Genomic DNA, 22,104 nt, shown 5'->3' on the forward strand with positions numbered 1-22,104 from the left:
ATACAGGAGGCCCATTTACCGGACCCTTCCAAGAAGGAGTTGTCAATTGTCAACACCGCTGCAATTTCTGCTCAACTCATAAGTATAGACTAGGCTTCAAAAGACTAGTGCCCCATAAATTATCGCTGGGAATAGAAAAATTATTGAAATATGAGTGATAATGTATCAATAATTAAGATATAATAAAAGCGTGCTTAATTACATTAGAACTTTGATTTAGCGTCTGTCGTCTGATTGGACAAAAGCACTGTGAATAACAAGACGTTGAAATATCGGGGACGAAAAGTTCCCATGAGGACTAAAATTTAAATGCATACTAATTGAACTACATTTTTCTAAATACAATCTGAAACTCAAATGTGATTTATTTAGCGAAGAGAAACTTACATTATTTTAATAAAGAAAAAAAAATCGCAATTTTTGTTATTTTTTATTTTTATTATTCTTATTATTATTTCTGTCTCAGAGTACACAATGCATTTTCCAACAGTTCCAATGCATCCATTGCTTGACAAAATGGGAAAATGACTCGGAACTTCAGTATCAATGGGAAGGAGTATTAGTGGAAGTTATAAATACTGAGATTTTTTTTTTTAATATTATTGATGTAGGATATTAAAGGGGACCAGGCTGACAATACGTTAAAAGCAAAAACTCCTTATACACTGCTGACGTTAAATTTAAATTTTACTGTATTTATTTTAATAGTAGATTACAAAATAAGATAGGAGTGTCAGTTATAAAATGGCATTACGCCTGAAAATGTTTCAATACACTACATAAAAATCTTAGTTTTAAAATTAACTGAAAATAATACATCATATTGAAAACCTAAAATAAATATACAAAATTTAAACAGCAGGGTATTAAATGCGCCTTTTAAAACTCTATACCACAAAAGTAAGCAATTTTCGAGAAAATGTATGTTTTACTGTCTATTCCTTTTATTATATCTATACTTTATTTTTAATATGTAATAAATACTCCAGTTTTTATACGGCTTGATGTTTATGAAATCATCAATACGGGTATTCTTATATTGTCTTAACAGGACAAAAGTGTTAACTTCGACTCAAAACACATTGTTAACTTCAAAATCGTCTTAGTAAAGACTCTTCCATCGCTTAACATTCAAAGCTGCTTTTCCTATTTGAACCAGCCATGGATTCGATATTCAAAACGATAATAAATAATTAAATAAAGTACGTAAAGATTAAATTATAGCTTTTCCAATTATCCCTAATTTCTACCGGTTTGGAAATCTCTTTACTTTTAGTTTACAGTTACGTGATCTCATTTTTTTTACTCTCGCATTGGATAATCAAAATAAATATTTATTATTCAAATGAAATAAATTTAAAACAACCAGTTTTCTTAATACTAAAGTATAATTCACATGTAAACAAAATTACTCGGTATATTTTACTTACTTTCTAGTGAAAAGGAATAGGTATTTTTTTTTAAAAAAATGGAAAGGTTACTGTAAATTATGGCTACGCTAATTGTTACTAAACGTCTAAGGCCAATTGTTTTATTATAAACAATTACTATTTATGTTTTACATTATAGAAAAATACTACTGCTTATCTCATATGCCAATTAAATCTTAATGTAAGCATTTGAGTTGAAATGCTTTTTTAACATATCAAAACTTTAAAAATATCACTAAATCAAAATTACATTCTTACTTTAGAGAAATTCTTACTTTAAGTAATTTTTTTATTTAAAATCAAAATCTAACTATCTAGTTAAATCATTAAATTTCGCATTCTGTAGACATGATATTTAGAAGAAAAATACATTCAGTTATGCGTAATTATCACACGTTTATGAGGGTATTTTCATTAAATTACACAGACAAGAATCAATTACTTAAATTAAAGACTATATTCAGTGCGTTGAAGAGTTTCAAAACGAAAGTTAAGATAATTTGTTAAAAAATTCTTAAAAAATGGCTTTAAATTCCATATATTTTTTTTCCATTTTGAGTCCTACCACAATCTAATTACAAGAAAAGATGATGCCTAGATCACTTTTTGGAACTAGTTTTTTTTTAATTTTTCAAATTGTAAATCGAATTTTAAGTCTAGACATGGAAGAGACTAGACAGTTGAAAATTCAAAGGAATGCGCTTAATGTTCCTTTTAATAAAGATTATAATGTAATAAATTATTATTGATCATAAATTTTGTATTATACAACTCAAAAGGTTAAAAAGTGAAGAATAATTGACAATTTGCTTACAATTTCGTTTCACCACCGAAAGATTGCAAAATTTATTGCTACACAATTCAAACCACAAATTTAAACAATGATAACTTGCAATGAAATGTAACTGTATATTAGGGAAAATAATTTCAAACCCAGTCGCAAATTGTTTAAAAGGGGCTGGTTTGGCTGACGGTTTGCTTTTTTGTATATGAATTTAGTTTACGAAGCGAAGCAAAAAATTTAAATTTAAAATAAATTTGTTAAGATGCGTTTGATTTATCAGAACTATTTTCTATTATTAAAATTATTTCTCATAAATAAACAGGAAAAAGGCTAGTAAAGACTGTTTGCAATATTTTTCTCATTTGAAAGCAAAAACGTGACCTTTGTAAGTCCAATTCTATGAATAGTCATTTCTTCTATTTCAATATCAAAAGCAAAATTTATACGAGATCAAAAACCTAAAATGGTCATTTTTTGTGATCATTAAATAAGCTAATGGACATTTTTTGTCCATACCTTTTCTTTGCTAGAAATAAAATTTATTTCAGAATTAAAAACGATCAAAATTGAATGCCAAAATATGAAAAACAAAGAAAAGAAAGCTTTCAGTTCACTGTGAGTAATGGCAGACATTTTTTTTCCACTTCTTTCTTATCGAAACTTATGAGTTACTACAAATTTAGACATGGATTGACATTATACAAATTTTCATTATCTAATTTTCTAAGTGTCGAATTCGCTTTTATGCGAGACGAAATAGTATTGAAGCATCTTCTTTTTGGAAGAGGGAGAAATAAGAAAGAATAATAAAAATTAATTTTATATCACTTTTAAGTTGTTTCTCAAGGGAATTATGCATCGCCAGTTGCCACTACAATAGTTAAGTTTCCAGTTAAAACCAGTTGCCAGTTTCAAAAACCCTTTAAAATCCACACAAAGGCAAAAAAAAAAAATTCTTTAATATGATCGTGAAATTCCTTTCTCTTTCAAACACTAAAAACAATTTGTAAAACATTTTCGAGGGTTTCAAAGTTTCCTGATTCTGTTCCAAGTGAAAAAATTAACCATTTGAATCAGAGGTTTTTAGTTTATTTTATAGCCGTAGTTGAACAGCCGACCCAATTTTTGGGGTTTACGACTACTAATGTTGAACTATAATTTTAAACTCAATCGAGAAGGAAAGAGAAATTCCGTATCAAGTATAGGGAGAAGTTTACCTTCGTGGAGAATTTTTTAATGAAACTAACCCACATTTGCGTTACATGGAGAGAAAACCCACGAAAACCTCCCACGGTTAGCCTAACGGCAAGGGGAGTCTAATCCATGATCCGTCTACCACTGAGGTTATGTTTTACGTCGGTGTGAGCCATGTGTGGAATTCATATCAACCAGCCATCGCTGGGATTCGAACCCGGTTCACCTTATTGGAAGACGAACAGTCTATCCCCATAGCCACCACGGCTCTAAATCAGAATTCACTATTTGAACACTAGTGTTCTTGGAGTTGACTATTTTGGTAACGGTGGTTTAATGGGTGAGGTGGATTTTATGTTGAACAGCTGCTCATCACTCCATGCGTTTGAAAGAAAACTTTTGGCTAATGTATAATGTTGTGTCCTTTGATCCCCATGTTTGCCCATTCAGGGATATATTAGGAACTGATTTAATTTTATGGGACCGCAACATGCTATAAAATACAGCTCATGTTATCGACGATTTTCTAGAAAGGGAATGTTTTAGCCGAGTGGATTAGCCAGCCCGATCTCCTGATTTTATCACTAGATAAAATGTCTGAGACGCTATAAAGAAAAGCTTTTAAATGTCTCGTAATTTTGAGCACCAGTCTGCCCCAATATAGAACATCTTAATTTTTAACCACATTGACAATACAAAAATTATAAAAATATTGAAGTTAAATTTTAAATATTCAAGTAATTAAAATGAAAAAAATTTGCACTCTAAAAAATTTGCTCAATAAAATATTTCTCACTCTACTTTTACACCAACTTCAGTTATCTTTTACTATGATTGAGGATTTAGAACATAATGCAAGTAAAATAGTATATTAAAGGGAGGGATCTTAAAAGACATAGTGGGTTGTAAAATCTTTAACTACATATAGATATCTTTTTTTCTTGAAGCTTTTGAATATTTAATTTATGTTAAAATTTAATACTGATGTATTTTTCTTCCACTTTGAATATAATTTTTGACAGAACTTAATTTATAGAGTATCTTCAAAAAATTCACATCAATTTTATTTAATCTTTCAGAAGTCAAGAGATGAGAAATGAAATGCTCGGTCAGCCAGCTATTTGGTCGGCTATGGATTCTGATCTTAGCTGCAGCTTTGTTGGACCACCGAAGTTCGTTATTCATAAAAGCAGCTCCAAGCCTGAAACCTCTCGCCCAACTATCCCCAGAAGCGGAAGATTGCCCAAAGTGGGACGAAAGCCCGTGGTGCCCATGCTACCAGTTCGAAGACGGACTCTTTTTAGAATGTCCAACTACAGGTATTCCCCAAATAAGAACTACCCTCTCACTCATAGAAGTGCCCATCAAATCGCTTGGCATCTATCATCTGGATAAAAATACCACCATTCTTCCTCCGAAGGTTTTCGCTAACGCGTCCATATCCCATTTGCTCATGTCATACACTAATCTTGAAAGCATCGATGAACATGCTTTTGCCGGACTGGATGATACTTTGGATAGTTTATCCATTGTAAACAGCAGACTAAAAGAAGTTCCGCAGAAAGCACTGAACAACCTTAAAGCTCTGAAGTCTGTCGATTTTGATTCCAATGAAATACAAAAAGTTGACAGCTACGCATTTTACGGTGTGCCTTTGACAACTGTAAATTTGCAGAGCAATCAGATTGACACTTTGTCCGAATATGCTTTTGGTGGACTGGAAAATACGTTGCAAGAATTGATACTCATTAACAACAAACTATCTAGATTTCCTCTAAACGCACTTAGACGTTTGAAAAAACTAAAAACCTTAAAATTTGTGAAAAATTCCATTAATGACATTGTTGACGACGGGTTCACGCGTTTTACCGATCTTGAAACGCTTGACATGAATTCCAATAAACTGAAAGAGCTCCACGACAGAAGTTTTGTTACCATGCCAAGATTAGTAGTTCTTTCTTTACAAATGAACCAACTAGTCAGTTTAGATGACAGAGTTTTTATCCATGTAAGAGAATTAGAGAACCTAGACCTGAGTCACAACAGAATTGTGATGCTCAATCCAAGGGTTTTAAATCCCTTGCACAAATTAAGAACTATAGATCTGAGTTTTAATCATTTACATTCCATTGAAGGTGGTGTTTTTCACAACTTGACTCAGCTAAGGGAAGTTTTTTTGTCTAATAACAATATTTTAAAAATAACAAATGACACTTTGTATAACAGTTCTCAAATATCTGTTCTTTTCTTGCACAATAATGCTATAACATCAATTGAATTCGGCTCGTTTCAATCACTTCAAAATCTTTACCAGTTACAGTTATCTTTTAACCAGTTAAGAGAAATTCATTCACTCCTGTTTAAAAATAACAGAGAACTGCGATCTTTATCCATGGATAATAATTTAATAACAGATATTCAACCGGGAACGTTTCAAGAACTGATTGAGCTAAGAGATCTCCGCCTGCAAAACAATCTATTGAAGATAATTAGAAAAGGCAGCTTTTACTCGCTACCTAATCTACAGGAATTGCACCTTCAATTCAACAGGGTAGAAGTTATTGAAAAAGAAGCTCTTCAAAGCCTAGCCAATTTGCAGCACTTGAATATTCAGGGAAATAAACTAATCGAAATGGGAGATATTCTAAGCAGATACCCATCCAGCTTAAGGTCTCTTCAAATAAACCACAACGATATTGCTGTATTACATGAAAATAGTCTTACAGGTTTAAACAAAATGGAGATTTTGTGGTTAGATTGTAACAAAATTAAGAAACTTCAAAAAGAAACCTTCAAAGATCTTACTGAAGTACAGAAACTTTACCTGGACCACAATTCCATTTCTATTATCGAAGAAAACACGTTCTCTGAAATGAAGCGTTTGAATTATTTAAACTTGGAGCATAACAACTTGAATCACTTAAATGCAAATATGTTTTTAGGTGCTATTAGTTTAGAAGAAGTTTATCTATCGCACAATAAAATAATGGACATTGAACCATTGGCATTCCAAAGTCTAAAGAATTTGCGTATTTTGCACCTTTCCCAAAATCAAATTTATGTCCTTCGTAAGTACATGTTCGAAGATGCAAATCAATTAGAAGAATTGACTCTTGCAAATGCTATGATCGAAAGTATAGAAGATCACACATTTAGCCACCTAAGTAATCTTATATCCTTAGATTTATCTCATAATCGTTTTATTATGGTAAAAATAACGTTTCTAACAAACTTAAGGAGTCTCGATTTAAGTTACAATAATTTAACTGATAGGGATGGCATTGAACTACAAGGTCTTAGCGGGTTAACGCATTTAAATTTGGATTATATTGGAAGCGATAAGGTTCACAGTTACCTCTTTGAATCTCTAACTGACCTGCATACTTTACATCTTAGTGGAAATGGAATGAAGCAGCTTGATTCTAATTTGCTTTTTAATTTAGTGTCTTTGAAGGAACTTTACTTAAATAATAATGAGCTTCCATCAGTACCTAAGACTGCTATTAGGAAGTTACCGAAACTTGAAGTGTTATCGATTGTTAGAAATAAAATTAAGATTGTTCCAAATATGGTATTCAGTGAAAATTTTAATTTGAAGAAGTTGAATTTATCTGGAAACGGTATAAATCTGATCGAAAAGAAAGCATTTCACAATTTGACAAAATTAGTTGATTTAGATTTATCAAATAATTTCCTAACAGCTCTCCCAGGAGGTGTTTTTGAAACCTTATCTGAGTTGGAAAAATTATATTTGGATAAGAACTCATTTACTTTTGTTCCAAACTCCGTCCTATTTTCACCTTTGTCAAGTTTAAAGTTTCTATCAATTGATGATAATGAATGTCTTCGCATCAGAGAGGACATGTCTTCAGTAGATCCACACCACAAAATACAACACCTGAACATCAGCAATAGCAATATTTCAGTCATAGCTTCTCATGACTTTTTAATGTTTCCAGACCTGCTTGTCTTGACTTTGCGCGAGAATGTTATTGCTAAAGTATCCCCAGGTGCGTTCAAGCCTCTTACGCAGTTAGTTTTTCTGGATCTTGGATATAATGAGTTAGACATTTTACCTGAAGAAAGGTTTTTCGGCTTGATGAGATTAGAATCACTGAATTTGACACACAATCACCTTTTGGAATTCCCCTCTATACGGGAAGAAATGAAATATCTCACAAGTTTGGACTTATCATACAATAAACTCATCAAAATAGACGGTAATAACTTTGACAGCCTCTACAACATCAAGTATCTGAATTTGAGGTCCAACCAACTGACTTGGATATCCCCAAGTGCTTTCGACAATCTGTCTAGCTTACTTGAGTTAGATATAAGCCATAACCAGATCAAGCATTTAAGTAGTAGTGTGTTAGTTCCAGCTGAAGTTCGAATGACGACGCTTAAGCTCTCAGGTAATTCTGAATTTACTTGTATTATTTTAACTTACACGCTATCTGGCTAAACGTTTCCGGACATCCAAATGTAGAAACTCGGTGAATCTTGAGGCATATATTATAAGGCGCTGGTTCCTCTTTTGCATTGATGACAGCCCGAACATGTCTGGGGAAATATTCCTCCAGTATATGATGGATGGTTATGGGAATTTACATCCAGGGGTCCATCACATTTGAAGTGATTGTTCACAGCGAGGATGGTCGATTTCACTGGCTATGTTATTTGTGTTTGAATTTGTAGGGCATATCAGATTTTCCAGTTTTTGAATACCCATTTCGTCTAACCATAGCAGAGCAATTCACGACATGAGAATGGAGCAGTTACCCTGCAGGGAGGGAAATAGACCATCCCAGAAACATTGCCATGAATTTCTAGGAGCAGCATTGTCTAGAATTTCCACATTCATCTCATAGTTCATGTTTCCAACCACAAGAATTACGAGACTCAGACGAAATGAAAAACGCCCCCACTATATGAGCAGATCCACTTTAGGTGATTGTCCGGATACTTTTGACCAGATAATGAATAAAATATTCCATATGAAATTAAATAAAAGATCAAACTTTTTTGAGTTAAAGTAAAGTAACAAACATTTGTAAGCACTTTAATAGTTCGTTGGAAAAAAAAACAGTAATTCAAAGTCAGATTTCTAAATTATGAATTTTGACGTCCTGACTAGATTCAGATTGAATCAATGATTAAAAAAGAATGTATCGTTATTGGAGGGGTCAATTTTTCATATAATTCTTAATTTATTACATACTTTCATAAAAAAATTTCGCAATCATAATACTTTTTAAGTATATTTAAACATTAGGAAAACAGTCGAATCAAAAATAGTTTATTTTATCCTTTTTGTTTTAAATCATTCTAATCCATTTATTCTATGTTGATAGTGCTAAAAAGAAAAGAAATTGGTAAACTATTACAAGCGAAAAATCACTAATTAAGCTATCACGTCTTATAATTCATATACTTGATTACACATACAGCACTACAGCCTGCTGTGGGCCCTGGCCGCCCAAGCAATATCGTTTCAAACTTCTCTACTTTAGGCTTTAAACTTTCAATTTTTCCCCTTCAAGTGTCATCCAATCATCTTTTTTATGGCCCTCCTCTTGGTCTTGAGTTCTATGATTTCCAATTTAAATTTGTTTTAGATTTCTATTATCCTTTTATCTTTCAATGTGCCTCAGTCATGCCAAACGTCTGAATTTAAAAAATCGAATTATGATTTTTTTTTTGCCTGATTAATTGATCAAGTTCACTATTGCTTCTGATTCTCCAATGTGTATTATTTACTTCAATTGATCTGAAAATTCTTCTCTAAATTTCGCTTTTGAAGCTAAGCAGGTTAGATTCAACTTTATTTGTCTGAGTTTAAGCTTCATATATTTCAGGAATATTTTTACATTTATTAAGAATAAATTATAATTAAATGCATCGTTTTATAAAATTTTACCAAATATATTATAAAATATGCAATCAAACATTGTTAGCGTATTGATGAAAGCAATGATGATTGATGATGAAGCATAAATGATTGTTGTTAGCACTTTTTCAGTTTTAACTGACAGTAAAATATTTCGGAAATGCTAAAATATATTTTAAAATTTAAAGCGTGTCAAACATTTAGTATTAAAGCGTGCAATATTACTGCAATCATAATGTTGAATTACATTGTTGCACAAATAAATATTTCTTAAACTTGATTACATGATACTTTAGCTTAACTTTAATGGAAATGTGGTTCATTTATACACCTTATTAAAGTTGTAATCCAATTTTTTATCTAAACACTCACTTAACTTATGATTAGCACTAATTAATTATAATATCCAAAGTGGAACTCTTGAGCAATAACGTTAGAAAAGCTGATTATTATACAAGGGTTTTTTTTGCTGTAGGGTTTCAACTTCTTATTATGCACATCATTTTCACTTAAACTTGGTTAAAAAAAACACAAAGATCGTTATAACAAAAACTTCAGTACTTTACATGATAAATCGATGTTATTATCATCGTTCGAAAATTAATAGATATAACGCAAACAGAATCGTTAAATAATGTACTTTTCGAGTTTTTATGATGTATTAATATATAGTCTCTTTCTGTTCCGTAATTATAGTAATTTACTTAATGTTCTCGTCATTACAGAAAAAGAAATGATTATTACTTTTTCATGACTTTTTTTAATCTTACGAAATAAAAAATAAAGAAATCTGAACTGAAAAATACCATTCGTTTTTTGAGCTCGATCCAGATTTTTTTTCTATTAGCTATATATCACAGAATGATTCTAATTTTCGATGGTAATTGTTAAAAATTGCAACTTTGTAGTACTTATACTTTTATTTTAATTAACTAATTTCTTTATAAGTTTATGGATGGTTTAGGACATTATTATTTTTTTTTGATACTTTACTTACATGCATTTTATTTCATAGTATTTACAGATAAAAGAAATAATTATAAGAATACTAGTTTATTTTCAGTAATCAGGTATAGTTTACATTTGTGGAAAAAAATAAACAGTTGGGCAGCAACATTATTTTCTACTTCAGAAGTCTAAAAAATTTTTATATTTAAAATCTCTTAGTTTATATATTTAAATGCCCATAAACATATCGTTCAAGATTCTTGTCATTTTCATCAAAAGTATCAATTTTTATCATTTTCGCATTTATTTTCACTGCATTGCTATAGAAATTTTATACAGGGATAATCATTAAGTCATTATGATATAAACTGCTGTTTGTAGAAAATGCAACACCATGAAAGAATCATCAGAATCAAATGAAATTTAATNTCGTGTAAACAATCATCCAAGAACTTGGTCCAACTTCTTGGACGATAGTAGAGCTTGTTCTATTTTCCATCCAAGTTTTTTCTCCCTTAACCAATCAGCGTCTTAGGTTTTGTGACGTCAGCAAGCAAGCAGCAAATTATGTCATTTTGTTGTCTGTTTTCATATATTTTAGTGCAAATAAATTTATCTGTTGCTGTTTATTTGTGTTATTATGATTTTATTTGGATTTATTTAGTAATTTTAAACTTATATAAGTATTATTTTATAATGCTGAATATGAACAATGCGCATGCGCAAGTTTTTCTTTTGACGAATCAGTGGCATTCAAGAACTTGGATAGTGTCAACGAATGATCCAATTTTTTGGACAGAGAAATCCCTCCAATTTATCGGATTCAAGAACTTGGACCGTGTAAACAGGCCTTTATGAAATTCGAATAAAATTCTTGAACTCAGTTTTGATTTACTTTTCATTCAATGTAATTCAATAGTTATTGCCTTGTATTTATCCCCAGGTGGACCTTGCTTATCAAACCCTCTACCAATTAGGTGACAGCAGTTTTGTAAAAGACATATTAAAAGTCGTATTTCAGATTTGCGAACCCATGTTTGATTATTGTCATGAATAGATGACCACAATCTGTAAATAACATAAAACGCAGTTAGCGTCGTCACTTTTGTTTCTGAAAAATTCTTTATATCTTTTAAGAGAAACCATATCTAAAAATTTAACATTATAATTCAATGTTCCATCCCTTTTAAACACCAGAAGTTTTATTGCTTTAAAATGTGTCCTTTCACTAAGTAAGTTATGAATATAAGAATATCTTATCACGTTCTCTATGGATTTAATACTCTGTCTCTGTCTATTTTCAGGCAACCCGATATATTGTGATTGTCTCATGCTAAGTCTTTGGGAATGGCTTCAAGAACATGGCAGATTTCTTCAGCAAGAGGAGGTTCCATTGAATTGTGTTCACCCGGAGAAACTACGTGATCATTCCATCCTTGCTCTTCATCCATCTGATATTTGCCCATCCCCTCTTGTATCTGACTTGGAAGTTCAACGATTGGACTCCAATCATTTCACGATTGCTTGGGAGGTGCAGAACGGCACTCTCATTGGTGGATTCACAGTAACTTATCATATCACAACCTCGAGGTCACCTGTTGTATTGGCCAACCTTCAGGCAACTGCGAGAAGTCATGACCTTGAAAACCTTGTACCCGAAACTTGGTACACGGTGTGTGTAACCGCTACAGGAAAATACCTTCGTATGTTTGGCAACAAACCAACTCCTTATGTTACAGAAAACGAGAGGACTACTGAAGTCACAGCCAATAACAGAAAGTGCCTACAAATAAGGACATTAGCTAAGACAGACAAAACTAAAATTACATTGTCCACGCTTGGCATCATTTTGGGAAGTAGCATCAGTGCTGCTTTGGTCCTTACGTTGTCTATCTTGTTGACAGCTTTGAAGTTTAGGCGCCGACGCCGAAGACCTGTAAAGAATGATGTTCCGCAAGAGTATATCTCTTACAGGCATTTTTCAATCCAGTCTTCTGAAGGAGTTTATTCATGACCACGTGAAAGTTTCTTTTAATAAGTCGGTACTTCCTTACAAGTATTCTTGTATTTTGCCAATCATAACGGCAGCAAATACTTTCTGAACTCTTTAAGTAGCAGTACCACTTTGTGATTTTTGCATAGCGTTCTCATAATTCAACTATCCGAAAAAGTGAGATATTATTCATTTTGTACGCTTGAAAACACTTTTTCTTCGAAGTGTACGAAGCCTGAGAGCGTTCTTTTTTTCAGAAGAGTTTATTAAATGAAACTTGGGGAACAAAAGAATTTTTTAAGCGCATCCAACAGAAAAACTAAAAATCATACAGCAATATATTTCAATTCACTTATTTCAGTTATTATATTTTTTGATTTTTTAATTTAAATTAAGAATTCTTTGAAAACCGGAAAAACATATCTGTAGAGACAAAAAGCAATATGTGACTACCAATCACTGAAAGTTTATATTAAATTTTAATTAAACTCATATTTATTTAGATAGTTTACAAGCATTGCATATTAAATTATTTTAATATGTTTTTAATTGTATATTTTCAACAACATATTTTCAATTAAAGACATGCTAATAGTTAAACATATTTTAAAGTGCTGTGTAATTTTGAACTAAAAAACATAATATTAACAGTGATTTTTATTGTATCATGATTTGTTACTTATTTTTATTGCTCAAAATAAATGTTAACAGCGTCAAAATCAGGGAATGTGAATTGAATAAATTTACTATCATAAAAATGTAATTATTTAAAAAGAAAATATAATTAAAAGCTTTTGGTCATGGAAACAATTTAATATCAATGTAATTTCATATATGTCAGGGACTACTTCAGTTGAGGAAGATTTATTTTCTATCGAATTTTAACTTTAGATTCAAGGACTTATTGATTAGTTTATGAGAAAAATCATTAATTTATATATCTGATGAAGAAAATACATCATTGTTATACAACCCTCTTTTAGTTGAAATCAACAACTTTATCAATATTGAAGTTATTTCTACAAAGAGCTAAATATAATTCCAAATTCTATCAATCCAGATTCATTAAACAATCCAAATTTTTCTCGAGAAGTTATTTACTTCAGGCAATATTTGGTTGTTGAAAATATTCACGAACTTTTGTTTGAAGAAGTATATTGATTTGAATAAAAATATCTCCTGGAATTTGAGAGATAAATGTAAATAATAAATGTAAATAAATATCCTTCAAAAATAGAAACCTAAAGAAATTTAATGAGAAGTGCTCTGTAAATTTGAACGAAGCAAGAGTTTTAATGAAGAATGAAGGAAATAACAAGAAAGGATTTGATAAACATTATGAAGGTTAGTGAAAAATTTAAATAGTTTATGGTATTTAATAATTAAAACAGATTTCTAGTTATATTAATGAAATTGAATTAATTTACCTGATTTATAATTTATGTTTTATAATCAATTCTATTTATTAATTAAATACAAACGAGTAGCATGAAATATAAAACTGTAAAATACAATTGCAGTCAAAATATTTGAGATATCATAACTTATCAAATAATTAGCGTTTTGTTAAAATACATGCATCGTTCCTGAAATTAGATTTATTTTACTGATTGATAAATAGAGTTTCATAAACAAATTTATTTATTCATCAAATGCATGTGATTAGTGTATAAAAATACAATAAAAACTATTTATAACTGTAGTTAAGATCTTTAAGATATTATTTACTTATGTGTCAAAATATTTTAAATAAATTTCAACATATATTCTTGTTTCTGAAATGAGCAATGATTTTTCTAGCAACTATAATAAAATATTTCTTTTAACAAAATTTAATATAATATTTTTACACAATGGTAAATATGTTTCTGCAAAACATTTTAATTTACGTAACTGTCTTTATGTATTTATTTAATTGTACGACTGGAGGAATTTAATATGAAAAAATACGGAGACAATCATAAAAGATACATCTAGCTTTTAATTTGAATATTTGGGGTCAATTTAATTCTAAGTCAAAACATTGAAGTAATCAATTGCAATAATACGTTCGTAAAATGTTTGCAATTTAGCAAGCAGACACTTTGACGATTGCATTTTTTTAAAGATGACTTTTACGATTGGGGAAAAAAATTTAAAATTATTTCTATGAAAAATGTTCGAAAATAATGTAAACATACAATCGTCCAATTCTTGCAAACAAGGTTGCAGTGAAACTTTCGAAAATGCCATTTATTAAAAACAGTGAATAACGATAGATAGAATTAAAACGGCACCAGTGCCCTATAACACGTTGGTACTAAACAGAAAAGAGAGAAAAGTGTAAACAATAACGTTGGGGAATCGCAGGGAAGAAAGCCATTTTATTGGTTTATTCAAGAATTCTCTCACTACTTCTCTTACTATCATACCTATAACGCTTTGCAGTTGTGAAAAACAATAAAACGTTTTGCTTTACTGTCGCTTCTTATCGAATACCCTTATTGTTTTCACTTACTAAACCTTTAGTTCCAACGCTATAGGTGCTTTGGGTATCGTTCCAAAACGATTCATATCTTTCACTGTGGATATAGTATTCCTATAAAAAAATACTTTCCAGTCGTCATCAATGCAGCTAAAACTGTATAAATATGAATATTATTTTCGAAATTACTTCACATTTCCTAACTTTTCTACATTTCTCAATTCACTATTCTCAAATATTATCATAATTTTTGTCACTAAATACTCCAAATTATATTTTTAATTACAGTGTACATGCACTGTGAAAAATTCCGGAACAAATTCCGGTAAAAAGTATCAGCACTGTAAATGCCAATACTTCTTACTTTAAAATCCATTTTTACCAACAAAAAAAACTTATATACCGTAATATTTTCAGTAATAATTACCATAAAACACTCTAATTAAATAAATATTGTTGTAAAATTTTTGCTTAGTATTTTACGGTAAAAACGATTTAACGTATGATGTACCCTAAGTGCCGGTATTTCATACTGTAACTTTTTTCAGTGCGTTGCTGTGTTCAATAATATACCTTCCTTTTTCAGTTTTAAAAAGCTAATAAATCTTAACTTGAAAAAAAAAGTTTCCAGTTTTTTAGAATACTCAAAAACAATAACAAAATAGTTATAAGGTTGAGATTAAATGTTGATTTTAGTACCGTAAATGTTTGAAACGACTATGCTGTACCATACACAAACATTATTATGTTTTTAGTTTAAGGAAATAAAAAGATTTCAAAAAATAAATTGGAAATAAAAATAAAAGAGGCAAAATAAATGTAGAATAATCACTAATCTACTTTAAGATGACTGAATCCGTATTTACTTAAGGAACATATTTAAATATTATGAATGAAAAAATAAATCCTAATAAAGAATGAGTGAAATTTGTACTATACATTAATAAAGCTAAATAACTAGTAAAAATCACTAATAATATTATACTTATCGCTTAGATTCTGTAATAAAGAACCTTCATCCCTGTCTACCGAAGTCAAAATTCTTGGTGGTTTCATCAAATCATTTTGATGGTTTATGTTGGTTTCAATGCGATTCATGATGGTTTAACATCATTTGGTGGTCACCATCATCCAACATTTTCCTTTATGCATTCATAGTTTTTGATATGCCAGTAGACTTCCATCATTCCGTGATGGAAAATGCTTCTTTAATACTATGACGGTTAACCATCAAGAGAATTTTGTGATTCTCATTTGACCAATAATCCGTGATGGTTCCAACTATACATTCCCATAATGGTTTAATGGGAATTCTTGCTGGTTCTCAGGAATATACCATCAAAACAATTTGGTTTTCTTTTATGTTGGCCAATCATAAATCAGTTAGAATTCCTACATTGGGGTGATGGTAACTTACGTTGGTTACCATCAAAAATAGTATGGTTCATGATTGAAACATTGATGGTTACCATCAAGATTATGTTGGTCCATCAATGGAAAACCATCAAAAATTTTGACTTTACATCGTGCATGAAACCCAGAATCATTCCGTATTTGGACACTGATGATAATTCTTCTTTACAGAACCGATACCACAGTATATCTGTTTAGGCGGTATAATGTTTGTTTTTTCACGTTGTTTTGCGTTATTCAAAAAATCAATTTTAGAATTTCATACCATCATATTAAAGTTTCGAAAGTTTAGCTGGTTTGTTATTTTTGCAAAAATTAATCTCTGTGATTAATCTTCACACGATAAAATCAGTCTTTAAAAACGTTTTCACATTATATTTTTCATCACCTTTAATAATCTCCATACATATTATGTATTAATTAACGAAAATTCCTGAGAGGTTTTAAGAAAAGGTGACTTGGTAATTATTGATGGTTGTAAAATAATAAAGCTGTATAAAATATCCAACAAAAGAACTTTGTACAACGAAAAACTTCTCTTCAGTAAAGCATTACACATAGACACTCTGGAACCAACCCAAAAAACAGTCATTAATAACTGTTGGCGCCTTAAGAGAAAAAAAAACATGACTGAACATGTTCTGTAGGCAGAGAATGTTTCTATTTGAGAGAAACAAAATGTTAGACTGGAATTTTGTGGAAAAGCGGTTACATACTTTTTATATAACTTTCTCAAGAATTTGTTGTTTTATTGCCTATTTCAGCGTAAGTAAAAATAAATAATGGTTGGAAGTTCGCCATTAAACACATCAATAGTGACTTTATTCTACGTGAAAGTCTGAAAGTAATTTCTCTTATTCAATTTAAATAAATATCTATTTTTAGGAGTTACTAAAAATAAGATGTTTCAATTTAATTTTGTAATTAGTAAACGATATCAAAATAAAATTTTATCATACCATATTTAGACTTTTTATCATCGTTACTGTGTTATCTAACCACATATTGGATGCACAGCTCTTCACGTTTAACTCTGCCTTTTCAACTCTAATCAGAAGAAATTGAACTCACCAGCTATAGAAGAGAAAGTAAGAGAAGGAAGAGAAGTTAAAAATTGAAGCAATATCACCTTTGTAGAAAAATTTTGTTCAAAACTAATTTTCATTTACATCACAAAATGACTCAATCATATAATCTGTATAGTATTGGGTAGTATTTTCCGTCAGTATTGAATTCTGTACCACTTGAAAATAGCGTATTAATCAAATAGCAAACTCCTATATTTCAACTTTGATCAGAAACGGATACTCTAATTCTGAAGCTGTTTATTATTGGGCAAGATCTCCATCAGTATTGAAGTCTGTACTACTTGAAAACCGCATATGAATCAGCCTATATTTGAGCTAGAATCAGAAGAGGGTACTCTAACACCGAAAATATATATCATTGGGTATTATTTCCGTCAGTTTTGAAGTTTGTACTACTTGATCAATCAGTAAATGCCTTCGGATCAGAAACGGGAGCTCTAATTTCGGAACTACAATTAGCCCAATTAACCAAATTACATTAAGAAACATTTAACATCTGATATGTATCAAATTTACAACAACATATTATTAGTCTTGTACAAAATAATAAAATAACTTTAAAACACCTATTTTTTTAAAGAAAATAATGATAATAATATTTTAATATTATTTTATCTATTTTAAAGCTTTGGCCAATTTTAGCACTAGGTTAGCAACAACATTTTGTGAGTCTTGCTCTAAATAACTAGGTAACTTCTAAACACTTGCTTTTTTTACTTTAAGTATTTTAAATGCTGTTTCATCTTAATTTAAGAGTTGATAACACTAGATTAGTTTTGATTTGCATAGTAGCGACATTTCAAAGTTATAGTTAAATGACCAGATCATGAAAAATTTATTCATAATTCAAAATTAAAAAATTTCGTGTTACAGTTATGAGTTGAAAACTTTTAGTTGAGTATTTACTATGTAGTTGGTCCCTCGTTATTTCGAATTGCAATGAATTCAGAAAAAAGAGATTTGATGAATCAAGAATCAATTTCCTAACCGTACTTGGTTCATCATTTATTTAATTGCGCAACCAAATCAAACTTAATATGAAAACGACATTAAATTAATAAAATGGAGTAAAAAAACTATAGATCTCGCTTGTGTAAATACAATTTATATTATTTTTTGTTTTATATAACGTTCGTAATGTTATTTGTTCTTTAATCTAAGTATATTCAAAATTGTTTACCTTTTTTCTTTCTTTATTTCAGGTATGGGTGATATAATATGAGTTTCAGGACAAATGACAGCTAAAAATGGTTTCACGGAAAGAAAACATACGTCATCAATTGTTTTTGAAGAAACTTGTTATTTTGTGTAGATTGAAAGTGAATTTAATTTGAAACATTCCAAGTTTTCTTGTGATCTTATATGAATAAAAAAAACTTACAATTTCCTCTTTCAAGATTTTTAAATGTGAAAAATGGACAGATTTTTGCCAAAACGCACTTTGTGAAATATTATGTAAACTGAAATTGTGTAGATAGAACATTCCTGTCTGATTTGTTTTTTTCTTAAAATTACTTTCCTTAGTAAAACATGAATTGATAATAAAGTATTGAAGTTTTTACGTGTTTTGTTTTATTTTAAAATTATTGTAAGTCATTTGCTTCAGAATATCTCGTGAGATTAGCAAATAAATATTATTTCAAACAACCGGATTTAAGAGATTTATTGATTAATAATTTAAATTATTCGAATTTTGGAAGCTTTTTTTACTTTAAAACTAACACTCCCTTTGTTGGAGAGCAATAATTATACTTAATCTAAGTATAAAGACATTAATTAAATTTTAGTTTATTTACCTGATTTCAGTGTTGTCATTTATCTTTCGTATCATTCTTAATATTTAAATAATTTCAATGAAAATGCGCCCTTTATTATTTTCTAATTTATTATTAAGATTATCATAATTTGTTATTATTATTAATTATTATATGTTATTATTATTATCATTATTATTATATATTATTATTATTTCCATTTATTACTATTATTATTATTATCATTATTATTATTATTATTTATTATTATTATTATTATTATTATTATCATTATTATTATATTTTATTATTACTTTTATTTATTAGTATTGTTATCATTATAATTATATATTATTAATCCCTATTTTTTCAACCATGACCTACCGATATATGCAGTGTATCTATGCTCCTCTCCAATTTTTTTCTCATCCAAGTACTAGTAATGCATTTTTTATGCCCTTCTAACTTCTAAACTAGTAATGCAATTATGCTCTTCTTTCCAGTTTTCATTTTTTCTCCTTATATTTTTTTCTGGATAAACTATCGATGTGCGCAGTGTATTTATGTTTCTCTCCAGAACTTCTTTATCTTTTTTTTTCATTCATGAAGGCAGTAAAAAATGGTCATTCGAATATCACGAAGTTTTCTACGATTTTGACGAAACCGCTTCCTGGAACATGCTGAGAGCAAACACTTCGACAGAGTGAAAAAATAACTATCTTCACAAGAAACGAACTTCGTCAAAATAAAAGAAATATTTCGTTATTCTATTTTTTCTCAAAAAAAAAAAAAAAAAAATCGTAGTACTTACTGTATTAACTCTTATAATAATCACTTTATCGTGGGCACTATATAGGTGGTACAATCTCCCCCTCCCAACAACACAAAGAGAGATAAATTAATTATACCCGAAGCGGGATTGAATCTCAGGTACGAGAGCACCATAAAGGGCTGTGATCATCATACAGGCTGATTGGCTATTTTGTCACTTTATATTCGATTATCTTGTCTTCATTGTAGTTTTGTCATTCTATTTAATAATCTCCCACAATGCACTACAATGAGGTTTCCAGATGAGGAAACATTTTCGACATATATTTGAGCGTTAGCGTTTCATTACAAATGACGAAATTTTTTGACAAAATTATTTTCAAAATTAATGAAATACAGCTCAAAAATTGCAGAATTGAAAGGTATGATTTTTACTTCTGAGAGTGAACCGCTAGTGATAAATAAGGTGCACGTCCAGAGTTTTTTTTTCTTCTCGTTTTTAATTATTTTTTCAAATGAATTAAAAATAGAAATATTATTCATTTATGTTTCTGTTTTCCATGAACTATCGATATACATGGTATATCCATAAAGAGGTTTCTTCCTCTCTAAAGCTTTGTTTTTTCTTCGCATCTACAGCGAACAACTTATTTTTCCTTCCAGAGCCTTTCTCTATAGTGAAACTGTTGATTCACTCAGCTCATTTTTGCCCGTGTTCAGAGTTTTGTCTTGCTTAATAAACTGTCAATCCATGTTGTAGATTTACTTTCCATATTTTTTCATGGGTTGATTAACTACAAATAAATATACCGACGCAATCAGAGAAAATAATAGTGGCAGAGTTAGCATTTATGTATAGTAAAAACATTTCAGGCAAAAAAGAATAATGCTGTTGTTGTTGTTTCCAATGCCACACGGTCAAGCCTGTTTGGTGAAACCGAGCGAATGTTAGGCAGAGTGTGCGTTTCTTGTTTTTCAGTGGCGTCATGTATGGCCTAAAGATTCGACTTCTGCCACACCATACGTCGTACCCGTTTATAGGGCGGATCCATTCATACATCCATTCATTCATCCACAGATCGTAATTTTGACCTGAATCTGAGAACGAATTGACCTTGGTTGGAGATTGACCTGAATCTCCAATCCAGTACCACCAGAGGTATTGATTTGTTATGGAAACATGGAGAACTTTTGCGACTCGACAGATTTAACGTGCATCGGTCACTTTATTACACGGGGAATCTTCGGTCGATGGGGTTTTAACCCACGGACTCTCGGACATGGGCCCAGCGCCCTACCGACCAGGCTATTACAAAAAGAAAATAATTTAGGTAATTAATTTAAAATGCTGGATGTTTTAACCATTCATTCTGTAATCTTATCTATTTAAACGTGTTTTACGGTATCACGATAAAATTACCAAAAGGTTCTTCAGCGGTATGCTTTTATTTTACTATTCATTAGGTATTTTTAATCATTTGATGTCTCTGCCTTTTACCAAAGGGAATGGTACTAGATTTTATATATTATGTTTACATTTCTTTAATTTATTTAAATATGTGATTTTTTTTAATGGTTCATAGGAGTTAAGTGACTGTTAATCATTTATTTTCTCTTATATATTTTTAAGCAAAATTAGCCTAAATGATAATTTCAAATTTTATAAAGATACTAAACTCGAATAGATATAACTAATGTATTTATATTATACATCTACAATTTATTATCCAGCTAATAAGTCCATTATATGTCTATTTTATGCAATTTATTTATTCACATACATAAGTTGGTTTCTTTGTAAATACAAATAATTATTTAAATACCCTTTTCAAATTGAAAGACAGACAGCATTCGTTTGAGAATTAGTAGCTATTAACTGGATTCGATCCCACTACATACACGTTTTGCTGAGGTTAGCAGAATAGGAAGACCCTAGTATTTACTGCAAGGAAAACAACCCTACATTATTTGAACCACCGTTACCGAGAGAAATTGTCATTTCAACAAATACTCTAAAGCGTAAAGGGTTCTATATCTTTGCATCGTCTTTCTCTTTTTGTTCTATCTGTTCTTTAATTTAACACGAGACTAGACATTATTTGTATAAAGCACACAAGCTGTATGTGTATCCAAACCAAATTTATTTATTCGTTGTTACACATTCATGGTTACGTTGGGAATCGAACCCGCTACCTCCATTTTACATAGCATTTGGCGGAGAGGTGAGACTACATGGCCAGATAGGCAACCACAAAATGAATAATAAAAAAAGAACATTACTATTCAAAGTATTTACTTATCTATTTATTATTACGCATACTTATCCAGCTTTGAGTGCTTATGAAGTTGAAGAACAGATAGCGCAAGTTAGAGAA

The 22,104-nt window shown here is 30.2% G+C and overlaps 1 protein-coding gene across 1 annotated transcript in view; it reads left to right on the forward strand.

Annotated features, from left to right (window-relative positions):
• Positions 1-18,765, forward strand: part of LOC107440219 (protein artichoke) — a 254,746-nt gene extending 235,981 nt beyond the window's left edge. Inside the window, exons 3-5 of the mRNA XM_021148154.3 lie at positions 4,488-7,823; positions 11,551-13,583; positions 18,407-18,765. Of these exons, the coding sequence (XP_021003813.1) occupies positions 4,505-7,823; positions 11,551-12,260 (4,029 nt within the window). The 5' untranslated portion in view covers positions 4,488-4,504 and the 3' untranslated portion in view covers positions 12,261-13,583; positions 18,407-18,765. The remainder of the gene's footprint in view (positions 1-4,487; positions 7,824-11,550; positions 13,584-18,406) is intronic.
• Positions 18,766-22,104: the final 3,339 nt, after the last annotated feature.

The sequence above is a fragment of the Parasteatoda tepidariorum genome, chromosome 7 (assembly GCF_043381705.1).
Source record: "Parasteatoda tepidariorum isolate YZ-2023 chromosome 7, CAS_Ptep_4.0, whole genome shotgun sequence".
Lineage (NCBI taxonomy): Eukaryota > Metazoa > Arthropoda > Arachnida > Araneae > Theridiidae > Parasteatoda > Parasteatoda tepidariorum.